The sequence below is a fragment of the Ranitomeya imitator genome, chromosome 2, assembly GCF_032444005.1.
Source record: "Ranitomeya imitator isolate aRanImi1 chromosome 2, aRanImi1.pri, whole genome shotgun sequence".
NCBI lineage: Eukaryota > Metazoa > Chordata > Amphibia > Anura > Dendrobatidae > Ranitomeya > Ranitomeya imitator.
This window is the reverse complement of record NC_091283.1, coordinates 562,244,686-562,269,239: the sequence shown is the minus strand read 5'-3', so window position 1 is coordinate 562,269,239 and position 24,554 is coordinate 562,244,686. Positions and strand designations below refer to the sequence as shown.

At 45.4% G+C, this 24,554-nt stretch overlaps 1 protein-coding gene across 2 annotated transcripts in view; it reads left to right on the top strand.

Annotated features, from left to right (window-relative positions):
- The window catches only part of UBE2O (ubiquitin conjugating enzyme E2 O), a 61,838-nt gene that overhangs the window by 26,672 nt on the left and 10,612 nt on the right, over positions 1–24,554 (top strand). For both annotated transcript variants that reach the window (XM_069752088.1, XM_069752087.1), the window contains exons 10-12: positions 22,022–22,176; positions 22,270–22,382; positions 22,549–22,677. In XM_069752088.1, the coding sequence (XP_069608189.1) occupies positions 22,022–22,176; positions 22,270–22,382; positions 22,549–22,677 (397 nt within the window). The remainder of the gene's footprint in view (positions 1–22,021; positions 22,177–22,269; positions 22,383–22,548; positions 22,678–24,554) is intronic.

The window sequence follows — 24,554 nt, the reverse complement described above, 5'->3', positions numbered from 1 at the left end:
GAGGCGCGCAGGCGCACTACTGCCCGGACCCGCCCCCGTCACAAGATCGCGACAAGAGTCAACCAACGGCAGAGAGCGCCGCACGCCCACCTCACGCCGCGCACAGGAGTCCACAAGCAGCGGTTGCCAAGCAACCGAACGACTCCAGCCGTACCTAATGCAACAAAACCATACCCATCCGGAAACATGGTGCTGCAATTACTAAGAAAAAAAGTTATAACAGGAACAGCTGTAATATATAATGACATATACTGCCCATCGCATAAATGGACTCAATAGGAGCACATATAATACCCACATTGCTGTATCAATACTATAAATATATAGACTACATATTATATTGTATGTTATTTACCATATGATGAAAAGGTACAAAAAAAATAATAAAATAAATACAAAAAAAACAAAAAAAAATGTGAAAAAAATCCGGAAGAAAAAACCAAAAGAAACTCCATCCATAACGAAATATATCACAGCACATACAACTGCAACAGCCGAGGGGCATAAGGAGGGGAGCCAGATGTAATCCAACATCCTATGCGTATTCCCATGTAACGCTTAAATACATCCCGTCCTCCTGACAGCCGACTGTGGCACAAACTTCCTAAAAGAAAAAAAGAAAACAAAAATCACACCACAGTAAACTCCATATTTAGCGGTGGGGACATTAAAAACAACTACCGATGACAGTAGCCCACAATCCTAGCGAGCACAAGCATGTATATTAAAATCAATATTCAAACCTTTTGGTTGTAAAGACTCCAGAGTGTAGATCCACCGGAGTTCCTTAGTTTTGAGCATTTGTAACCTATTCCCCCCTCTTCTCAACACAGGGACACTGTCAATCACCCTAAATCTAAGTTGATTAGCTGAGTGCCTATTTTCCAAAAAATGTTTGGGAACTGGTAACCCTGTTAACCCTGTCCTCACTGTGCTTTTGTGTTTATTGATGCGAGCCCGCACCTCCATGGTTGTTTCGCCAACATAGGTGAGTCCACACGGGCATACAATCATGTACACAACAAAGCTTGAAGAACAGGTGTACCTTTCTTTGAGAAAAATCTTTTTCCCCGTGTGGGGATGATAAAAACAATCGCCCTTCAACATGTTATTATAACAGGAACAGCCCAAACACGGGAAATTCCCGTGTTTGGCTGTCCTGAGAGTACTTTGGATCAAATTTCTAGAAGTCCCAATGTCAGATCTTACAAGTTTATCTCTAAAATTGTGTCCACGTCTAAACGACATCATGGGATACGTCTCAAAACCAGAAACAGCCGGAAGCCCCCGCTGCAATAGAGTCCAATGTTTCCTCAATATATTGCCAATACGGTTACTCACCGCATTGTACGTGGAGACAAAAGGGATTCTATCGCTTGTCGAACTAGCCCGAATCCTATTCCGAATGCTCTCACGAGAGCAATTGGCAGCCTTAGTTTTATATCTAGCCACCTCATTTGCAGGGTAACCCCTTGCAATAAATTTTGCACACATCTCATCCAATCTCGAATCTACCCGATCTTCATCAGACACAATCCTCCTCACTCGTAACAACTGACTCCAAGGGAGGGAACCGACCATTCTCCTTGGATGATTGCTATCAAACGCCAGTAACCCATTCCTATCGGTCTCTTTAACAAAAATATCTGTTCCAAGTTTGTCACCACATTTATAGACAAGAGTGTCGAGGAATTGTATCTGCGTCATTGACCAAGTAAGAGTAAACTGTAATTCAGGGTATATCTGATTAAGGGTTCTATGGAAATCCTCCAACTCCTCCGAAGACCCCTCCCATATCAGAAAAATGTCATCTATATACCGCCACCAGGCTCTGACATGGCGCCAGAGGATGGAATTGTACACGAACTCGTCCTCGAGTACCGCCATATAGATGTTGGCATAAGTGGGGGCCACATTGGACCCCTTAATTGCAAGAAAAAATCATCCCCAAACAGAAAAAAATTCCGTCTGAGGATGAATTCAAGCAATGTGAGGACGAGCCGTGCACACTCCGGGGCCACGTCAGAGCCTGCCAGCACCTGTGAAACCGCCTCTAGCCCTTTATCATGTTCAATGGAGGTATATAGCGAAACCACATCAAAAGACGCCAAAATGGTGGCTTCTGAAATAGTAATGTTATCAATTTTATTAAGAAAGTCACCTGTATCACGAATGTAGGATCGCGCTGATGTAGCATAAGGCCTCAATACCCGATCCAAGAAAATTGCAGTGTTGTTGAAGAGGGACCCCCTCCCTGAGACGATAGGGCGCCCCGGTGGATTATACAGATCTTTGTGTATTTTTGGTAATATATACAACACCGGAGTCACCGGAGCTTCAATCATCAAGTATTCGGCCAGCTTGTGGTCAATGAGTCCCATGGCTAGGGAGTCACTGACCACAAGCTGTAACTCTTTCTGAAAACGTAAAGAAGGATTACATGACAGTTTCTCATACACAGCCACATCATTCAATTGTCTCAACACCTCTGCCCTATATTTCACGCTGTCCATTATAACCACTGCCCCACCCTTATCGGCTGATTTTATTGTAATTAAAGTATTATCTGCCAAGGCTTTAAGTGTCTTTCTTTCAGCAGCCGCCAGGTTATAAGTTGAAGTCGATCTATAGTCCCTCTTCAATTTATCAATGTCTCTGTGTACAAGATCAACATACGATTCCACAAAATGGTTTTTATTAGGCGGTTGAAAGTTGCTCTTGCAGTATAAACCCACTCCTTTAAGGGTAAAACCCCTATCCCTTACATCTGTGGTTGTATCAGAGAGTTCAGATCCTACAGATTTTATTGATTTCTCAGAAAAAAAAGTAGTCAACCTTAATCTTCTGAAAAATGCTTGTAGTTCAACTTCCAACATAAACCAGTCAGGGTTATTTGAGGGGCAGAATGACAACCCTAATATACATGCTTGTGCTCGCTAGGATTGTGGGCTACTGTCATCGGTAGTTGTTTTTAATGTCCCCACCGCTAAATATGGAGTTTACTGTGGTGTGATTTTTGTTTTCTTTTTTTCTTTTAGGAAGTTTGTGCCACAGTCGGCTGTCAGGAGGACGGGATGTATTTAAGCGTTACATGGGAATACGCATAGGATGTTGGATTACATCTGGCTCCCCTCCTTATGCCCCTCGGCTGTTGCAGTTGTATGTGCTGTGATATATTTCGTTATGGATGGAGTTTCTTTTGGTTTTTTCTTCCGGATTTTTTTCACATTTTTTTTTTTTTTGTATTTATTTTATTATTTTTTTTTTTTTTGTACTTTCATCATATGGTAAATAACATACAATATAATATGTAGTCTATATATTTATAGTATTGATACAGCAATGTGGGTATTATATGTGCTCCTATTGAGTCCATTTATGCGGTGGGCAGTATATGTCATTATATATTACAGCTGTTCCTGTTATAACTTTTTTTCTTAGTAATTGCAGCACCATGTTTCCGGATGGGTATGGTTTTGTTGCATTAGGTACGGCTGGAGTCGTTCGGTTGCTTGGCAACCGCTGCTTGTGGACTCCTGTGCGCGGCGTGAGGTGGGCGTGCGGCGCTCTCTGCCGTTGATTGGCTCTTGTCGCGATCTTGTGATGGGGGCGGGTCCGGGCAGTAGTGCGCCTGCGCGCCTCTGACGATGCGATACGGAGTGCTGAGCAGGGACAGAGGATCAAAGGTTGATGACGCATTATACTCCGGGCTTTGGTAGGAGTTATCACATTGGTGGGGAGGTACCTTTCCGGCTGTATGGGAGCTTACGATTGGCGTTGTGATCAATCATGGCGACAGAGGAAGCCTACAACTATTGGCTCTTTCTATGGGCACGCTGAATTATGTGGACGGTGATTGGAGGACGCTGCCATGACAACCCTGAAGCCGGAACTCGACTGTTTATGTACTATTGTGATCACTGCAGTTCTCTCAGATTTGGTGGGCAATAATTATCTGCCCTGTGGTATGGTAATATGGGCGGTTGGGGTCTTTTAATGTTATATGGTTTGATGTTTGTTTTGACATAAATTCACACTGATTATTTGTTAGTGGGCGGCTTGATGGGGATTGGTGCCCTGCGTGGCATACACCCTATTTAAAGCCGAACCCAGGCACTGTACTGTATGCTTGACAAAGACCCACTAGGGTCGAAACGTTGCTATTATGGCTGAATAAATCCACTGATTTTGGTCTATACACCTGGTTGGAGCGCTGTCTATCTTTACTATTGGAACAGCATTTTCAAGTCACAACCTTGTCCTTCGGCATTGCTTCCGCACCCAGAGTGTTCGCTCGGGTCATGGCGGATGTCATGTTTCTCTTGTACTCTAGAGGTGTGCTCGTCCTGCCCTGTTTGGTCTGTCTAGCCGCCCTTCCAGGATTACGCTGAGTCGTCTATATCTCTTGCGATACCTTCTCTCCTGGGCTGGCAGCTACACTTAGACAAGTTCTCCTCATTTCCAGCCCAGCAGATATCCTTTTTGAGGATGATCCTGCACACTTCTAGAAGGATGGTAATTCTTCCTCGAGACAAGGTCATGGCCCTTCAACAGGGAGCTCGCGCAAGGAGAGTTCTGAGGACTTGATTACTCACCCCCTCATTTCATTCGATTTGCTAAGAGAGTTCTGAGCAAAAATGGTGACGACAATGGAAGCGGTTTCCTTCGCTCCGCTCGTTTTCAGCAAGTCAAGCAGACTTTCAGACAATAGTCTGAGCTCCTTCTTCATCCAGGGCCTTTCTCCCGGTTCAATGGTTATTAGTAACTTCCAATGCCAGTCTTCTTCTCCCCATCATTGTTCTGGAGATCCGAACGGTAGTCTTACAGCAGGTCCACTGCCTTCTGGCGGGTCTCCCTATCCGAATTCAATTGGATAATGCCACGGCGGTGCCTTACGTCAGTCATCTAGCAGGTACCCACGGTCAGGTGCCATGACCGAGGTACCTCACTTTCTCTGATGGGCCGAAGTCTATTATTCTGTGATCTCGGCAGTATATATCCCAGAAGTAGAACTCTGAACGGCAAACAAATTCAGCCGTCAGGGTTCCGCCTCAAGTCAGTGGGAACTTCACCCCGAAGTCTTCCATCAGATCTGTCCTTACTGGAGCTCTCCAGTTGTAGGTGGGATGACATCCAGACTGAAAGCCAATGTACTCGAGTTCGTGGTTCGGCCTCGAGATCCAAGAGCCATCGCTCTCCATGCTCTGGTTCTGCCGTGGTACCAGTTTCCATAACTCCCCTTCCACTGCTTCCGAAAGCCTTTCGGAAGCAGAAAGGGGCCCCAGTGATCCTCAGAGATCCGCACTGACCACGTCCGTTTTTTTTTGTTTGCGGAGCTAGTATCTTCTCGCCTTATCGCAGCACAACCGCAAGTAGGGACTTTCTCACAGGGAGTTTTCACACGTAGTTCTTCCCTATCGCGTACCGTTAGATCATTGGGACCTTATTATTCCTAGGAGCCTTACAGTAGGCTCCTTTTTTATCCGGGCAGAATTTACTATCAGGGAAAGTCGTCCCGTTCTCCTCTGCGATATTCTCACTCTGACGAGTCTTCGGAGCTAGCTTCTCTGCTCTTTCGGACTTTTTTCCCTTATTTCCTTCGAGGCAAGGTTGTCCTCAGGCCATCTCCATCCCTTGTTACCAAGTTGGTACTGTATTACCACTGTTATGAGGGCATAGTTCTTCCCTCATCTCTTTTGGCTCCAGTCCACAAAATGGAATAAGATCCCCCATATTCTGGACGAAGTGAGTGCTCTGAGTAGATACGTCTTGAGGACGGCGTCCTTCTGAAGGTTGGACGTTTTATTTGGGCTTCCTGACGGTAGAGGAAGGCTTCCTGACATTTTCAGGAAGGGTTTAGCCGTTTCATCGACCATGATCACATGGTGAATTCTTTTCACCATCCAGGAGTCCTTCCGTGCTAGATGTCAGCCTATCTCCCTGTCTATCAAGGGTTCTAGGCACCAGGCGTCAGCAAGGCACGCCTGCAAGCTTGCGGATTCGTCCAGTCCGCATGCATTCTTGAAGCACTATAATTCCCACACTTCCACAGATGTGAGTCTGGGCAGGCAGACTCTGGAGGCCGCGGTGGCGCACTTGTAAGTAGCGGTTACACAGGGCCTGATCTGTTGTTGTCCCCACCCAGGGACTGCTTTGGGACGTCCCACGGTCTGTGTCCCCCAATGAGGCGAAGGAGAAATAGGGATTTTTGTGTACTCACCGTAAAATCCTTTTCTCCGAGCCATTCATTGGGGGACACAGCTCCCACCCTGTTATTAGCTTATGATTGTTTTTTATAATCTGACATGCTATACTCTCATATATAATATGACATGCTATACGCTCATATATTGTTATTGATCTCCTACTGCTTTTACACCGAACTGGTTAGCTGAGAGCCAGCAGGAGGGTTTATACTGCAGGGGAGGAGCTAACTTTCTTTGTATCACTTAGTGTCAGTGCTATTGGCAGCAGCATACACCCACGGTCTGTGTCCCCCAATGAATGGCTCGGAGAAAAGGATTTTACGGTGAGTACACAAAAATCCCTATTTTTTAAACCTTTAATTATAGGGGTAGAAAATGAATTTTTATTTATTATTATTATTATTATTATTTATTTATATAGCACCATTGATTCCATGGTGCTGTACATGAGAAGGGGTTACATACAAGTTACAAATATCACATACAGTAAACAAACTAACAATGACGGACTGATACAGAGGGGCGAGGACCCTGCCCTTGCGGGCTTACATTCTACAGGATTATTGGGAAGGAGACATTTTTATGCCACCGTATGGCCCTTAACCCCCTCAGGCCTTTGAGGTCAGATCCCCTGCTTTGATGCGGGCTCCGGCAGTGAGCCCGCATGAAAGCCGGGACATGTCAGCTGTTATGAATAGCTAAACGGCGAGAAAACAAATTAGAAACGCCAGAATTATGTTTTTTGGTCGCCTCGATATTGCATTAAAATCCAATAACGGGCGATCAAAAGAACATATCTGCACCAAAATGGTATAATTAAAAACGTCAGTTCGGCACACAAAAAATAAGCCCCCACCCGACCCCAGATCACGAAAAATGGAGACGCAATGGGTATCGGAAAATTGCGCACATTTTTTTTTTTTTTTAGCAAAGTTTGTCTATCTGAGTGGTAAAAAAAAAACCCAAACATGTATAGGTTCTTTTTTTATCAACTCATAATGACCTGGAGAATCAAAATGGCAGGTCAGTTTTAGCAGTTAGTGAACCTAGCAAAAAACCAGTGTGGGATTGCACTTTTTTGCAATTTCACCACACTTGGAACGAAAACGATAATACCCCGGGTCATGAAGGGGTTAAAGGGATTTTCCCATTCAAAGTTAATTAATTTTAATCAATATGTCTTGGAATAATTTCCACAACTGGATTTGTTTAACCCCTTAAGCCACAAGGGTGGTTTGCACGTTACGGACCGGGCCAATTTTTACAATTCTAACCACTGTCCCTTTGAGGTTGTAACTCTGGAACGCTTCAACGGATCCTGATGGTTCTGAGAATGTTTTCTCGTCACATATTGTACTTCATGATAGTGGTAAAATTTATTTGATATTAGCTGCATTTATTTGTGAAAAAAAAATGGAAATTTGGCGAAAATTTAGCAATTTTCCAACTTTGAATTTTTATGCCCTTAAATCACAGAGATATATCACACAAAAAATAAGTAACATTTCCCACATGTCTACTTTGCATCAGCACAATTTTGGAACCAAAATTTTTTGTTAGGGAGTTATAAGGGTTAAAAGTTGACCAGTAATTTCTAATCATCACATTTGAAGTCATTTTGAGGGGTTTATATGATAGAAAATAACCAAGTGTGACACCCTTCTAAAAACTGCACCCCTCAAGGTGCTCAAAACCGCATTCAAGAAGTCTATTAACCCTTCAGGTGTTTCACAGGAATTTTTGGAATGTTTAAAAAAAATGAACATTTTAACTTTTTTAATTTTTTCACAAAAAATTTACTTCAGCTCCAATTTGTTTTATTTTACCAAGGGTAACAGGAGAAAATGGACCCCAAAAGTTGTTGTACAATTTGTCCTGAGTATGCTGATACCCGATATGTGGGGGTAAACCACTGTTTGGGCGAATGGCAGAGCTCGGAAGGGAAGGAGCGCCAATTGACTTTTCAATGCAAAATTGACTGGAATTGAGATGCGACGCCTTGTTGCGTTTGAAGAGCCACTGATGTGCCTAAACATTGAAACCCCCCACAAGTGACACCATTTTGGAAAGTGGACCCCCTAAGGAACTTATCTAGATGTGTTGTGAGAGCTTTTAACCCCCAAGTGTTTCACTACAGTTTATAACGCAGAGCCGTGAAAATAAAAAAAAATTTTTTTTCCACAAAAATTATTTTTTAGCCCCCAGTTTTGTATTTTCCCAAGGGTAACAGGACAAATTGGACCCCAAAAGTTGTTGTCCAATTTGTCCTGAGTATGCGGATACCCCATATGTGGGGGGGAACCACCGTTTGGGCGCATGGCAGAGCTCAGAAAGGAAGGAGCGCCGTTTGGAATGCAGACTTAGATGGAATGGTCTGCAGGCGTCACATTGCGTTTGCAGAGCCCCTAATGTACCTAAACAGTAGAAACCCCCCACAAGTGACCCCATATTAAAAACTAGACCCCCAATGAACTTATCTAGATGTGTTGTGAAAACTTTGAACCCCGAAGTGTTTCACTACTGTTTATAAGGCTGGTTTCACATTTGCGTTTTTTGCCGCTGCGTTTAAAAGCATGCGTTTTTTTTCTTATATTTAACATTAAAAATGTATGCGTTTTGTTTTTTTTGTACGCGTTTGGCCGCATTTGACGACGCATGCGTCGTTTCTATGCTTGCCTTTTTTTGCGGAAATGCAACATAATCATTTCTAGAGGCATTTTTTTGCGGCAAAAAACGTAGTATTGCTGTCTATGTAAACGCATGCGTTTTTAAGCACCTGCTTTTGGTTGCGTTTTTAAACGTTCCACGTTTGGTAAAATTGATGAAGCAGTTTTATTCTTCGGGTCAGAACAATTACAGCGATACCTCATTTATATAATTTTTTTTATGTTTTGGCGCTTTTGTACGATAAAAACTATTTTATAGGAAAAATAGTTATTTTTGCATCGCTTTATTCTGTGGACTAACTTTTTTTTTTTTGTTCGCTGATGCTGTATAGCGGCTCATTTTTTTGCAGGACAAGATTAAGTTTTCAGTGGTACCATGGTTATTTATATTCGTCTTTTTGATTGCGTGTTATTCCACTTTTTGTTCAGCGATATGATAAAGGGTTTTTTGCCTCGTGTTTTTTTTGGGGTTTTTTTTTTTTTTTACGGCGTTCACTGAAGGGGTTAAATAGTGGGACAGTTTTATAGATGGGGTCATTACGGACGCGGCGATACTAAATATGTGTACATTTATTTTTTTATTTTTCTTTTGATAAAGAAATGTATTTATGGGAACAATATTTTTTTTTTATTTTTTTTTTCACATCTAAATATTTTTTATTTTTTTTTACTTTATAACGTTGTCGCAGGGGGGGACATCACACTATATGGTCAGATCGCTGATCTGACACTTTGCACAGCACTGTGTCAGATCAGCGATCTGACAAGCAGGGCTGCAGGCTTACCAGCGCCTGCTCTGAGCAGGCACTTTTAAGCCACCTCCCTGCAGGACCCGCAAGTTGCCCCGCGGCCATTTTGGATCCGGGGCCTGCAGGGAGGAGACGCTCGGTACAAGGTGAGCACATCGCCTTGTACCAAGCGCTCAGGGAAGCCCGCAGGGAGCCCCCTCCCTGCGCGATGCTTCCCTATGCCCCCGGAACGCTGCGATCATGTTTGATCACTGTGTGCCGGGGGTTAATGTGCCGGGGGCGGACCGTGACCGCTCCTGGCACATAGTGCCGGATGTCAGCTGCTATAGTCAGCTGACACCTGGCCGCGATTGCATATGACGTACTATCCCGTCACTGGGAATTAAGTCCCAGGTCACCTCGACGGGATAGTACGTCATATTGAGATTAAGGGGTTAAAAAAAATGTTCCTGTGCTGAGAGAATCTTTTATACCGGTAATCATAAACTGTTATTTGGAAGGGTTCTCCTTCAATGGAAGTCTTCAAACAGAGACTAGACAGACACCTATCACCCTCAGTGTCAAAAAAAATTTCTAATATCTAATCTGTATCTTCAGCTTAATTTAATTGCTTCTCTTGTTTCCATGTGCAAATGAAAATAAGGATGACCCATCTACACTGTGACATCCCTTCAGATATTTGTAAACCGCTGTTAAGTGTCCTATTAGCGTAATTTTTTACATGCTAAACATTCCCAGATCCTTTAACTGTTCCTCGTAGGACATACTTTGTAGTCTGCTCACTATCCTGTTAGCTTTTTTTCTGAACTTGCTCCAGTTTTTCATTGTCTTTTTTTAAATGTGGTGCCCGACCTGGACACAGTATTTCAGATGAGTACTGACCAAGGAGAATAGAGGGGGATAATTATTTCACGTGATCTAGACTCTATGCTTTTCTTAATACATCCTAGAACTGTTTGCCTTTTTTGCTGCTGCATCGCACAGCTGACTCATGTGCAGTCTGTGATCTATTAGTGACGCGCCCACAGGGCAGTGGGATACTCTGTACCGGGTCCGGTCGCAAAAAGGGGATGTCACGGTGGCTGCGACCCAGTCCGTGGCCCTGGGCATCAACATTAAAGGGGATTAAATGTTCAAAGTTTGTCGTGACGCCACCTGTGGAGTTCGGTCAATAGGGGGACCGACGCTGCATTAGAGGGGTCCCCTGGGGGATGTTGCGGCAGCCCTGATGTTACACTTCCCACAGGTGAAGCGTGCTTCCCAGGGGTCCTATGGTGTGTGGTGTAGCCGGTGAATAAATGGAGGAGACAAGCGATAAGTCTTTACCTGGTTTACTTGTGAGTGACAGGCCACAGTCCAGGGTACCAGGCACGGATGATATTGGTCCGGCCGACTCAGAGGCAAATTAGAGTTCTCTTTTTTCCAGTAGAGGTGCATGAGCCTTTCCTACTTGCGCCTTTCTAAGTGAGGTCCCTGCTGCTTTAAGCTTCCTACAAGGTCCTCCAGTTTCCCCCTGTCCTGGGACAGGTACCTGCACGACAGGCAGTTTGAGCCTTTTTACAGGGACTCTCAGATGCCCCGGGGTCCTCCATTGCTGCTGTGTCTCAGGCATGATGCGGGCAGGTGACGTGTAGTGCTTTGCCCTCCGGTTCTGCTCCTTGTAGTGGAGTCCACGAAAGCCTTGGGCTGCCGATTCTCGGATTCTGCGCTTCAGCTCCGAGGGTGCCCTGCCACAGTTCCCCTCTGAGTTCTGTCTCTCCTGTCCTCCTTCCCTTCCGGCTGCTCCACATGCAACCCAACAGGTTACTCCTTCCCAGAGGCTGTAGCTCCCTCGTGGCTGTCAGGCCTCTCTGTCTGCACTCAGTTCCAGACTTCCTTCTTCTATCTGTATATCTGAACAACTAACTAGCTCCTCCTCCAGGTCAGGATATTTATACAGGGAAGCTCCCCTGAATTCGGGTCTTGAGCTCCCCCTCCTGGCCTGGATTCAGAATGTTTTGAATGTGTGTGCCTTACCTGGTGAAGAGAACTCCTTTGCCTCTGAGCATGACATCGCCTTCCCCGAAGCAAAAGCAACATCACTGCAGCAACCAGTAACCTGGGGTATATACCCAAGCCTTTTTCACACGTGCTGTTGCTTAGTTCTATTCCTACCATTCTATAGATGTAATTTTTACTTTCCTTGCCCAGATGTAGAATCTTGCATGTCTTCCTTTTTAAATACCATTCTATTAGTTGCTGCCCACTGTTCAAGCTTATCTAGGTCCTTCTGAATCTTGTCTGTCTTCTCAAGTGTTAGCTATCCCTCCTAACTTTGCATTGTCTGCAAATTTGGTTAGTTTACCCTCAGTACCCTCATCTAGATCGTTTATTAAAATGTTGAACAACACTGGGGCCAGGACAGAGCCTTGTGGTACTCCACTTGAAACACTTCTAATTGGATGTGCAACCATTTATCATCACTCTTTGATCACAATCACTGAGCCAGTTATGAAGCCACCTAATCGTAGCCTTGTCGTATGAGATACTTTATCAAATGCTTTGCTGAAGTTGAGATATACTATACCGCATTTCCCTGATCCACCCAGTCAGTGAGTTCATCATAGAAGGAAATTAGATTAGTTTGGCTTAACTTATTTGCTACAAACCCATCCTGGCTCTTACATGATATTCCATAATTTATTCAAAGATTTGTCCTGGTATAGAAATAAGACTCACTGGTCTGTAATTTCCTGTCTCCATCTTCTTTCCTTTTTTGAAGATAGGGACAACATTTGCCCTTCTCCAATCTTCTGGGATTGTTCCTGTTCTCCAGGATTTTTCAGATATGCTGGCTAGTTGCTCTGCAATTTCTTCTCTCTCTCAGTAACCTAGGATGTAATTAATCTATCCCATGAGATTTAAATTAGCTAAGTTTTCCCTCACCATCTCTCTGTTTATAGATTATTGTATTCCTTCGAGAACTGTGAACATCAATTCAGATGCAAAATAGGAATTTCAAAGTTCGACTTTCCATAATTTTTGACCACTTTGCCCTTTTCATGCTGTAAAAATCCTATAGCCTCTTTGACTTTTCTTTTGCTTCTGACATACAGGGCTGTGGAGTCGGTAAGCCACAGTTGCGACTCCGACTCCTGGATTTTATCAGGTTCTGACTCCGGCTCCGACTCCTTCATAAATGGCCAATTCGTAACAATAAATTTACTGTTGTCAAATATTAACATTGTGCTTATTCAGTTTCTCACCATCATGTAAGTAATCAGACCACTTAGAGCAAAAACTATATTTATTAGAATACAATTAGAATATAGCAAATAACGTTTATAAACTTTTCTAAACTCTTGTAAGTAAATATTCAATAAACACTGTTATGCAGTTAATAAGAAATCTATAAATTTGTCCTCAGAAAAAGTATTGCCTCTGTCAGATCCTCCTTCATGGATGCCCTCAAATCTGATCTAATTATTTGAGAGCAGAGAACAACCTCTCTACACTAACTTGGGTTGGTGGCAAAGCAGTAACCACTCGGGCAACATCTCTGACAATGTCAGGATACAGAGGAATCGCTTGTTGCACTGTTATTTTTGATGAACGGTCAAATTTCTCAATTTCTTTTAGTGCACATGAAAAATTCTGCTGAAATGTACTGGCTGTGTTCTTTGATGGGGATGACTCTTCTATGCGGGAACGCTTTGCACAGTCCTTGTGATCCAAATGTTTTTCGAAATTAAATTCTGTTATTCCTCATGTACTCACAGTTAACTGATGCAAAGTTTGTTGAAAGGATAATACTTCTTACAGTCTTCCTCTTCTGAGTAGCAGCTGTGAGATGCTTGGAAGACGCACACCAAACATCTAGTCTAGAGGAGGAGCTTTACTATTAAGAATTTGCAACACATTTTCACTTTCAGTTTCATACATTGTAAGTAGGGGGGTTGGGGCAGCATGAGGTTAACCAAGTATAAGATTAGATAAGGGCAGTGGAGAACAGTGACACAAGAAGTAAGAAATGTCTCTATCTCCAGCAAAACTGCTTAGCACTGTTGTTCATAGTTTTGAGTAACATTTATAAAATTCATATGAAAGTTCAATTATGAAATATTAATACATTTATTTTTTTTTTAAAGCTGGAGTCGGTACATTTCTACTAACTCAGACTCCAACCAAAACTACCTCCGACTCCACAGCCCTGCTGACATACCCCAAAAATCCTTTTTTATTGTTTTTGGTCTTCCTTGCAAGCCTCATTTCATTACTGTCTTTAGCTCTTCTAATGTTTGTTCTGCATTCCTTTTAGACAGCATTATATTCTTCCTTCGATATTCTCCCTCTTTCTATTTAAGATATATTTCTTCTTTTTTTCCTTTTTAATAAGTGTTTAAGTTCTGTGCTTATCCATCCTGATCTCTTTAAATGCTTCCAATTCTTTCTTCTTTTTGGGATTGTTACTGATTGTGCAGTGAGAATTCCATTTACCAAAATCTTCCACCCTTCTTGGACATTTGTCATTTAGAACATCCAGTCATTGCACCTTTCCTACACTCTTTTTGACATTAAAATCTGTCTTTCAAAAGTCCAACCTTAAAGTCTGAGTCCCCTCTGGTCGTCTTCTTTTTGTAATGCAAAATTCGAGGATAGACCAACTTCCTCAACCATTTCCTCCCTGTTGGTAAGAATTGGGTCTAAGATTGCAGATCCTCTTGTTCTCTCTAGTACCTTTTTGAAAGATAAAGTTGTCAGCAAGAGAAGATAAGAATTTTCTGGACTCATTACTTTTGCCTGAGAGATATTCCTAGCAAATATCTGGTTAGTTAAAATCTTCCATGATCACTGTCATACTTTTTTGAGAGCAGAGACATCTGATGTAAGAAGAGTTCATCCATATCCAGTTGTTCACCTGTAGAATCCTGTTGTTCACCTGTAGAATCCTGTTCAATCGCCTTGGTTCATAAATGTGCCCCTGTTGTGTACTGTGTAATGGTTGTGACAGGAATGGCGCTGCTAAGAGATGAACAGCACTCCAGAACTTGGCAGGAAACTTGCAAGGGGAATGGTGCTTATTGCCCAGTTCCTATACCAGAAAATTACTGCACACTCGGAGTAGGTATGATACAAAAATATTACAAGAGTTTATTATGTTAACAAACAAGGTTGCCACCAAACCCTCCTGGGTTTTATTTATGGGGTTACTAAGGAAATAAAGAAACAATATCAGATATCAACCTAGCAACATTAACAGAAGAAAAAACAAATGTGCCCAATAAAGTAAATACATAATACTTCATTGGGCATATTTTTTTTTCTTCTGTTAATGTTGCTAGGTTGATATCTGATATTGTTTCTTTAACTCCTTAGTAACCCCATGACTAAGACCCAGGAGGGTCGAAACGTTGGGTTTCTATCTGCACATACATTTTGGTGGCAACATTATTATTATTATTATTATTATTATTATTATTATTATTATTAATTTATATAGCACCATTGATTCCATCGTGCTGTACATGAGAAGGGGTTAAATACAAGTTACAGATATCACATACAGTAAACAAACTAACAATGACGGACTGATACAGAGGGGCGAGGACCCTGCCCTTGCGGGCTTACATTCTACAGGATTATGGGGAAGGAGACAGTAGGTTGAGGGTTGCAGGAGCTCCGGTGTTGGTGAGGCGGTAGCTTCGATAGTGATGAGGCGGCAGCGGTGTCAGTGCAGGCTGTAGGCTTTCCTGAAGAGATGAGTTTTCAGGTTCCGTCTGAAGGATCCGACTGTGGTTGATAGTCGGACGTGTTGGGGCAGAGAGTTCCAGAGGATGGGGGATATTCGGGAGAAGTCCTGGAGGCGGTAGGGTGAGGAGCGAATAAGTGTCGAGGAGAGAAGGAGGTCTTGGGAGGACCGGAGATCACGTGAGGGAAGATATCGGGAGATTAGTTCAGAGATATTTGGAGGAGACAGGTTATGGATGGCTTTGTAGGTCAGTATTAGTAATTTGAACTGGATACGCTGAGGGAATGGGAGCCAGTGAAGAGATTTGCAGAGGGGGGAAGCGGAGGAGTAGCGAGGAGAGAGATGGATTAGTCAGGCAGCAGAGTTAAGGATGGACTCATGTAATATTTTTGCAATATACCTACTCTGAGTGTGCGGTAATTTTCTGGTATATGACGATTTGGACCACATGGTCTGTTTTACTAGCACCTCCTCGTCTTTGACCTGAGTGCACACCATTACTCCCTTATATTGCCCAGGTCCGTCATGGCGATGCCACCAGTGAGTGAGGGGGCTCTGTAAGAAGTGCCAAGTAATTTTTTTTTGCCAGACCAGGTTACTGTACGGTGAGACACAGCCATTACACAGTACACAGCAGGGATGCACATCTATAACATTATCTCAGCATAGCAACATTTTTATTAACCCTTCCAATTTTGGAACTTATTACTCCAAGATGTATTGATTTAAAATCAAATTTGTTTGGGAAAATCCCTTCAAAGGGACTTATTTCTCCATTGCCACATTGGGGGACACAGGACCGTGGGTTTATGCCACTAGGAGCCTGACACTAAGTAAATACAAAAGAGAGTTAACTCCTCCTCTGCAGTATACACCGCCCTCTGGCATCTGATGGAGCCAGTTTATGCTTAGTGTCCGTAGGAGGGACACTGGGGTCTGTTATTCAGACCACATTTTCTTTATTTTTATCTTTATTTTTTAAACAACTTTTTGCGCAAGAGGAAGACTGGGGCTATGGACCCTTTCAAGGGGCCGATCGCCCCCACCCTCTCCTGCGACGTGGGATGCCAAAGCCGGACACAGCCCTGTGAAATCCTAGGGGATCGAACCCTTAGGATACACAGAGGCCCCCTCTTCCCATGGCATCCGGCTGCTCCCCTCTGCACCACCACTGTTTCAGCAGCGGTGCTGCATGGCTCTGGATAGTCCCTCTCCACCTCCCCAGCAAAGGGGATGATGGATTGAAGGCGCCTGCACCGTCCCTCCTCTTACTACCTCCACAGGATGGAGCACCAGCGGTGAGTTTTCGGCAGGGGTGGGGGCTCCCGAGCGCATCGCCGGCCCGGCGGCCCGACTCTTCTAATTTAGCCCCTGGCTTCGGCCTACAGCGGCGTCATGCCCGGAGGCCACGCACACCTGTCTGGCGCTTCTCGGACACTGCGATAGGCGCCCATCTTCTGTCCTCCTAACGCCGGTAAAGCTTGCAGGACTCCGCTGGGGCACACGGGCATAGGACCTGGGTAAGTGCTCTGCCACGCTACCGCAGGTCCCCCCTTCATATAGCTTACTCTGACAGCTGCACACAAAGTGCTCCGCTGATTTTTTTTTTTTTTTTCTGCGCAGCATCCCTGCAGCTCCCTTTGGAAGTTAAGGAGGTTCAACATGTCTCTACCTAAAACCTCTAAAAAGTCCTCTAAAACAGTGTTTTTCACTTCTTGCTCCTCCTGTCAGGCTGCATTACCAAGTGGGCATACTGCTCCGCTCTGTCATGCTTGTGACCCTAAATGCGCTCAGAGGCCCCCCACCGCCACCAATCCCACGGAGACCAGTCCCCCTGAGTGGGCTTTGTCACTCTCGCAATCTGACTTCCTTGTCTAAAGTGATCGAGTCCCTCCAGGATCCATCCATGAGCAGGACTACTAATCCGCCTGCCCAAGAAAATTCCCCTACAGCAGGGGTATCTTTGGCCTGCAGGGGCCGCTCTCATAGACACAAGCGGGCATCTAGGAAGCGGGTTCGTAGCTCGTCCCCCAGGCCTTCTGGTGCCTCGGCGTCTGTTAGCTCTGCTTCCCGCTCTCTCTCCCCAGGCACCTCTAGCGACCAGGACTCTAGATCAAGAGGCCCATCAGACTCAGATTCAGAGTCACCAGGCTATCAGAGTTCTATAGATAGTCTCATTGAGCCGTCAACCAGTCACTTAAGGTTGACGAGGAGCCTACGACCTCTCATACGGATAATTTGTTGTCCTTCAAAAGGACCATGCGTCCTCACAGGGTGTTTGCCAATCACCCGGAGTTCCTGGACATAGTTCAGCAACATAGGGAGCGTCCGGACAAACGCTTTGCAGGTCAGAGATCTCTGGAGTCCAAATATCCTTTTTCTCCTGACCTCCGCAAATGGACAGAATCCCCTCCTGTGGATCCCTCTGTTTCACGTTTGTCCTCCAAAACTCTTCTATCCTTGCCGGACGGATCTTCCATCAAAGACCCCACGGATCACTTAGTTGACAGCCTCACCCGTTCAGTTTTTGAGGCACCAGGCCCGGTACGCTTTCCCTCTTTTGCCGCTAACTGGGTAGCCATAGCCGTGACTTTATGGGCAGACTCTCTACGTAAGACCTTACAGAACAGTGATCTCCCCTCTGACATAGCGGAGCTAGCTAATCAAATTTCCTTGGCTGGTGAATACTTAGTAAACGCCTCCCTGGACGCGGCTAATTGCTCTGCACTTACAGCTTCAAACGCTGTGGCGATTAGAAGAGCACTATGCCTGAGAAACTAGCGAGCGGACTCTGCATCTAAAAAGTCCCTAACATCCCTTCCATATCTCAGTGGCCACTTATTTGGTGAAAAGCTGGACCAACTGATTTCAGACGCTACAGGAGAGAAAAGTACTTCCCTTCCCCAGCAGAGATTCAGACAACCGTTCCGCCAACAGCCACAGGCTCGTTTTTGGTCCTTTCGTGGCAATTACGCATGGTCCTCCTCGGCCAGTTTCCCTGGTTCGGGGCACCGCGCCGTCAGAGACAAAAGCCCACAGGCCTCGTACAGGCGCAACCACTCCTGGAGGGGCCGCTCCACGCAGTCTAGATCTAGGGGATCCAGACCCCAAAGATCTTCTACTAAATGACTCGCAATCTCATCCGGACGACACCAGCAGAGTAGGCGGACGCCTTCTTTTGTTTCGTCATACCTGGCTTGCGGTCATTCACGACGAGTGGGTCAGGGATCTGGTGTCCTCCGGATACAAGATCGAATTTTCCTCTCCCCCTCCAACCCGGTTCTTTGCTTCCTGGCCTCCCGAAGCGGGTATGCGCGCTCTGACTTTTTTCCAGGCCATCGAGTCACTCCGTCGAGACCGGGTCATTGTCCAGGTCCCAGAAAACAAAAGGTTCCGCGGTTTTTATTCAGATCTGTTCATGGTCCCCCAAAAAGGATGGAACAGTCAGGCCCATCCTGGACCTCAAGTTCTTAAACAGATTTGTCAAGGTCTGACATTTCAGGATGGAGGCTCTCCGTTCTGTCATCGCCTTGATGGAGCAGGGCGAGTTCTTAGCCTCCATCGACATTCGGGATGTGTATCTTCACATCCCAATCTTCCCACCTCACCAAAGGTTCCTCCGCTTCGCTCTCCGTGGGGAACATTTTCAGTTCACAGCCTTGCCTTTCGGCCTCACCACCACCCCCAGAGTTTTCACAAAGGTCATGGCGGCGGTCATGGCCATTCTATACGCTCGGGGTTTAGTCGTGCTCCCCTATCTAGACGACCTGCTACTCAAAGGTCCATCCTTCCAAGCCTGCGAGGAGTGCGTCCGCATTTCCTTGGATACTCTTTCTCGGCTGGGCTGGTTGATCAACTTTAAAAAAAAGTCGTCTCCTGTTCCAGCTCAGCGGATCTCCTTCCTGGGCATGACTTTGGACACTTTCCGAAGGCTGGTGCTTCTCCCTCGGAACAAGGTCCTAGCTCTTCAACAAGGGGTCCGGAGGCTCCGTCAACCGTCCCCCTGTTCCATCCGTTTCGGCATGAGGATTCTCTGGAAGATAGTGGCCGCAATGGAGGCAATTCCGTTTGCGCAACTGCACCTTCGTCCCCTTCAGCACGCACTGCTGGACGCATGGGACTGGAGTCTTTTTTCCTTTGACTGACCGTGTCCTCTGACCTCTCGGGTCAAGCAGACACCCCAATGGAGGATGCTCCGAACCTTTCTTCTCCAAGGGAGGTCCTTCCTCCCAGTCCATTGGCTGGCAGTCACTACCGATGCCAGCCTACTCGGCTGGGGAGCGGTTTTTCGTCATAACACTGCACAGGGGACCTGGTCTCATCACGAGTCTCGCCTTTCAATCAATATCCTGGAAATCCGTGCGATTTGGCTGTCCCTAAGGCGGTTCCATCATCTCCTAGCAGGCCACCCAATCCGTATTCAGTCGGACAATGCCACGGCTATGGCTTATACAAATCATCAGGGGGGGCACCTGCAGCAGGACTGCAATGTGCGAGGTCGGGCACATCCTTTGCTGGGCCGAAATCAACCACTCTGTCAGATCGGCCGTTCACATTCCAGGAGTGGAAAATTGGGCCGCGGACTTCCTCAGCCGTCAAGGTCTTGACTCGGGAGAGTGGTCTCTCCATCACGATGTTTTCTAACAGATCTGCCTTCATTGGGGTACTCCGGACGTAGACTTGATGGCTTCCTGGTTCAATGCCAAGGTACCTCAGTTTCTAGCCCGGTCTCGGGACCCGAGAGCAATCTAAGAGGACGCTCTTGTCCTTCCTTGGAGTCAGTTTCGCCTTCCTTATCTATTTCCGCCCCTGCCCTTGCTTCCGAGAGTCATCAGGAAGATCAGGGCAGAGGGTGTGCCGGTGATTCTCATCGCTCCGGATTGGCCTTGCCGGGTGTGGTATGCAGAGCTGGTACAGCTCATCGCAGATGTTCCTTGGCGACTAAAAGATCATCCGGATCTGCTTTCTCAGGGTCCGATCTACCACCAGAGCTCAGGGGCCCTGTGTTTGATGGCTTGGCCGTTGAATCCTGGGTTCTGAGTCAAGCAGGTTTTTCCCGCAAAGTAGTTTCTACCTTGATCAATGCCCGAAAGCCGGTGTCATTGCGCATCTATCATCAGACCTGGAAGACTTTCTTTGAATGGTGCAGAAGTAGAGGTCACCCTCTGTTGGTTTTCAACATCCCTACCATCTTGGAATTCTTTCAGTCTGGTCTGGACTTGGGGCTATCGCCGAGTTCCCTTAAAGGGCAGGTCTCGGCCTTGTCAGTCCTCTTCCAGCGAAAAATTGCTTCAAAGCCTCAGGTGAGAACGTTCTTTCAGGGAGTCTCCCATGTGGTGCCTCCCTATAGAGCACCTCTAGAGGCTTGGGACCTTAATCTAGTCCTAGGTGTCCTACAGGAATCTCCCTTTGAGCCATTGCAGGACATCTCTCTATCTCTCCTTTCATGGAAGGTGGCTTTTCTTGTCGCTATTACGTCAATCAGACGAGTCTCGGAGTTGGCTGCCCTTTCCTGCCGGAAGCCGTTCCTTCCATTCCACCGAGACAAGGTGGTCCTCAGACCGTCCCCTACCTTTCTTCCAAACGTGGTGTCTTCCTTCCACCTCAACGCACCGTGTGGAGAAGGCTCTTCATTCTGGATCTTGTAAGAGCTCTCAGGAAGTACGTGTCTAGGACGGCACCTTTTCGACAGACGGAAGCTCTGTTCGTGCTCCCGGCAGGACACTGGAAGGGATTGGCCGCTTCAAAGTTGACAATCGCCAGATGGATTCGGTCGACTGTTCAAGAGGCAAGCCTATCCCAGTGGGTATCAGGGCACACTCCACTCGGTCGGTGGGTGCTTCCTGGGCCCTTTGGAATCAAGCGTCTGCAGAGCAAGTTTGCAAAGCTGCGACCTTGTCTAGCCTGCACACTTTCTCAAAGCATTATAATGTCCATACTCGGGCTTTTGCAGATGCAAGCCTGGGTAGGCGTATTCTGCAGGCAGCGATAGCGCACCTTTAGACAGTAGGTGCCAGGAGTTTACACTGTTATGTTGTTATCTCCCACCCAAGGACTGCTTTAGGACATCCCACGGTCCTGTGTCCCCCAATGTGGCGATGGAGAAATAGGGATTTTTGTGTACTCACCGTAAAATCCTTTTCTCCGAGCCACTCATTGGGGACACAGCACCCACCCTTTTTTGGCTTGTTGCCTATGATGAGCGTTATAGTGTTAACATGTTGTACCTACGGTTACATTTTTTTGTTAATCTCCTACTGCTTGGTCACTAAACTGGTTCTATCAGGAGCCACTGCAGAGGAGGAGCTAACTTTTTTTTTTGTATCCACTTAGTGTCAGGCTCCTAGTGGCAGCAGCATACACCCATGGTCCTGTGTCCCCCAATGAGTGGCTCGGAGAAAAGGATTTTACAGTGAGTGCACAAAAATCCCTATTTTTGCAGGATCGATTTTAGTTGTCTTTAGCATAATTTTGGGCTAGCCGTAACTCTGCTAATTCAATTTGTAATATTACGATTTAGAGTAATTGCACATTGCTTTGCTGAAAGGATTTAAATACCACCATATCATATCTGATATAACATTAGTTTGTATAAAGTGTTCAATTGTCAAAGATATTTTTTCTAAGATGGGTTCCACCATTAATACTAACCCTCTTACTGTTCCTCTGCAGGGTGGCTGTAGAAGTCATCACCACCGTAACAACAGCAGACGTCATGTGGCAAGATGGGAGTGTAGAAACCAGCATTCGGTCTAATGAGCTGATTCCTATTCAGCACTTGGACAACAATGAGTTCTGTCCAGGAGATTTTGTGGTGGATAAGCGAGGTCGGTGAATCTTGCTGTTCTTCTCAGTAAAGACCTTGTGTTATGGTATTGGTTTCATCTTCTTTTTGATGACGTTCCTTTGATCTGTTGCAGGGCATGCATTGCAGGATCCTAGCGTCTATGGTGTGGTGCAGTCCGGAGATCACACAGGGCGGACATGTGTTGTCAAATGGATCAAGTTGAATTCGGAAGGCACTGATGTCGAGGTGAGGGTCTCTAGAATCTGTTTCTACGGTTGCTGGATACTAAAACTGTATTAGTCTGAGAGCAGCACAGATATGTAATCTAAAATGTTCATGTGTTTAAAATCTAAAAAGACAAAATTGATGACTTATCCCAAATTGATGTAAAAAGCAAACCTTTATATTTTAGGTTGTTGGCGAAGAAGATGATGTTAGTGTCTATGACATTGCTGACCATCCAGACTTCCGTTTCCGAGCCACAGATATTGTGATACGCATTGGTAGCTCAGACCCTGATGTTGCTGCTGATGGCAGTCAGGTAACTCTTAAATAGCTCCACTGGCCAGTGTGAAAATGGTAATATTTGTTTGTGGCACTGTTGCTTTGCAGCACTGTGGTCGTCTTTTCAAATCCCACCGAGGACAACATCTGCAAGGAGATAATGTGTTCTCCTTATGTTTGCATAGGTTTCCTCCTCATCATAGGGAACTTGGATTGTGAGCCCCAATGGGGACAGTGATAACAATGTCCGACACTTTATAAATAAGCATAATAAATAACATTATAGAATAATTATAATAATTGACGTGCCGCCGAGCGCAACTTGTTGTGTTCCCGTGCGGTTGACGGCATATCAAAATGACGCATCCACAAACGCATGTCCCTGCGTACCCAATGTTAAAGATGGGTACGCAGGACGCATGCGTAGCTGTGCAGATATGAAGGCAAAAAGTACGGAGGGCTACCGAACGCACTGAGATCAATGTATTTCCTTTTTTAACCCATTTTAAAGGGTTGGTCTTGGCTTTAATTATTAGTCGCCCTACAAGATAGGCAACTGGACATTAACACTTTGAACAGATCTGCTGAGCACCGTTTCATTCAAAGTATAGCAGCTGTTGCTGGTTACTGCAGCACAGCTTCTATTCAGAAGAATAGGATCTGTGCTGTGGCTGCTACACTTTAAACAGATTCACTGAGTGCAGTTTCAGTCAGTGTTTACATCTGGCCTCCACCGGAGCGACCACTACCTTCTCCAAAAAAGTGATCCACTATAGATGATCTATTCTGTACTTGGGACATTAGATGCCTATGCCTGGTGAACCCCTCATTAAAATGAATTCAGGTTTGTTTCCCTTATTTCTTGGCTAAAATGTTTGTCACTAATATACTAGCTTATTAGCCACATAAAATAGGAGCTGTTGTTAAAGATAAGGCATGTTTACTAGCTTCTCCTCACAAGATAAGAGATGAGGAGATCCTCCTGCACACAGCTTTCTCCTAAATGTACCGTTACACTTAACGATTTACCAACGATCACGACCAGCGATACGACCTGGCCGTGATCGTTGGTAAGTCGTTGTGTGGTCGCTGGAGAGCTGTCACACAGACAGCTCTCCAGCGACCAACGATGCCGAAGTCCCCGGGTAACCAGGGTAAACATCGGGTTACTAAGCGCAGGGCCGCGCTTAGTAACCCGATGTTTACCCTGGTTACCATTGTAAATGTAAAAAAAAAAAACACTACATACTTACATTCCGCTGTCTGGTCACGTCCCTCGCCTTCAGTTTCCCGCACTGACTGAGCGCCGGCCGTAAAGCAGAGCGGTGACGTCACCGATGTGCTCTGCTTTACGGCCGGCCGGCGCTCACAGTCAGTGCGGGAAGCTGAAGGCGAGGGACGTGACCAGACACCGGAATGTAAGTATGTAGTGTTGTTTTTTTTTTTTACATTTAAAATGGTAACCAGGGTAAACATCGGGTTACTAAGCGCGGCCCTGTGCTTAGGAACCCGATGTTTACCCTGGTTACCAGTGAAGACATCGCTGAATCGGCGTCACACACGCCGATTCAGCGATGTCTGCGGGAGATCCAGCGACGAAATAAAGTTCTGGACTTTCCCCAGCGACCAACGATCTCCCAGCAGGGGCCTGATCGTTGGTCGCTGTCACGCATAACGATTTTGTTAACAATATCGTTGCTACATCACAAAAAGCAACGATATCATTAATGATATCGTTATGTGTGACGGTACCTTAACTGAGTTCTGTGCACTGAAATAATCTGAGCCTCATAAAGCAAAAATAAAAATTGCTTGAAGGTTTTTAAAGTGGGAAATTGCATTAGAAGCCGTTCTGATATTGGTATAATCTGAATCCGGGAAGTGAGCAATTGAGGTAATGGGGAAGAGCTGCTG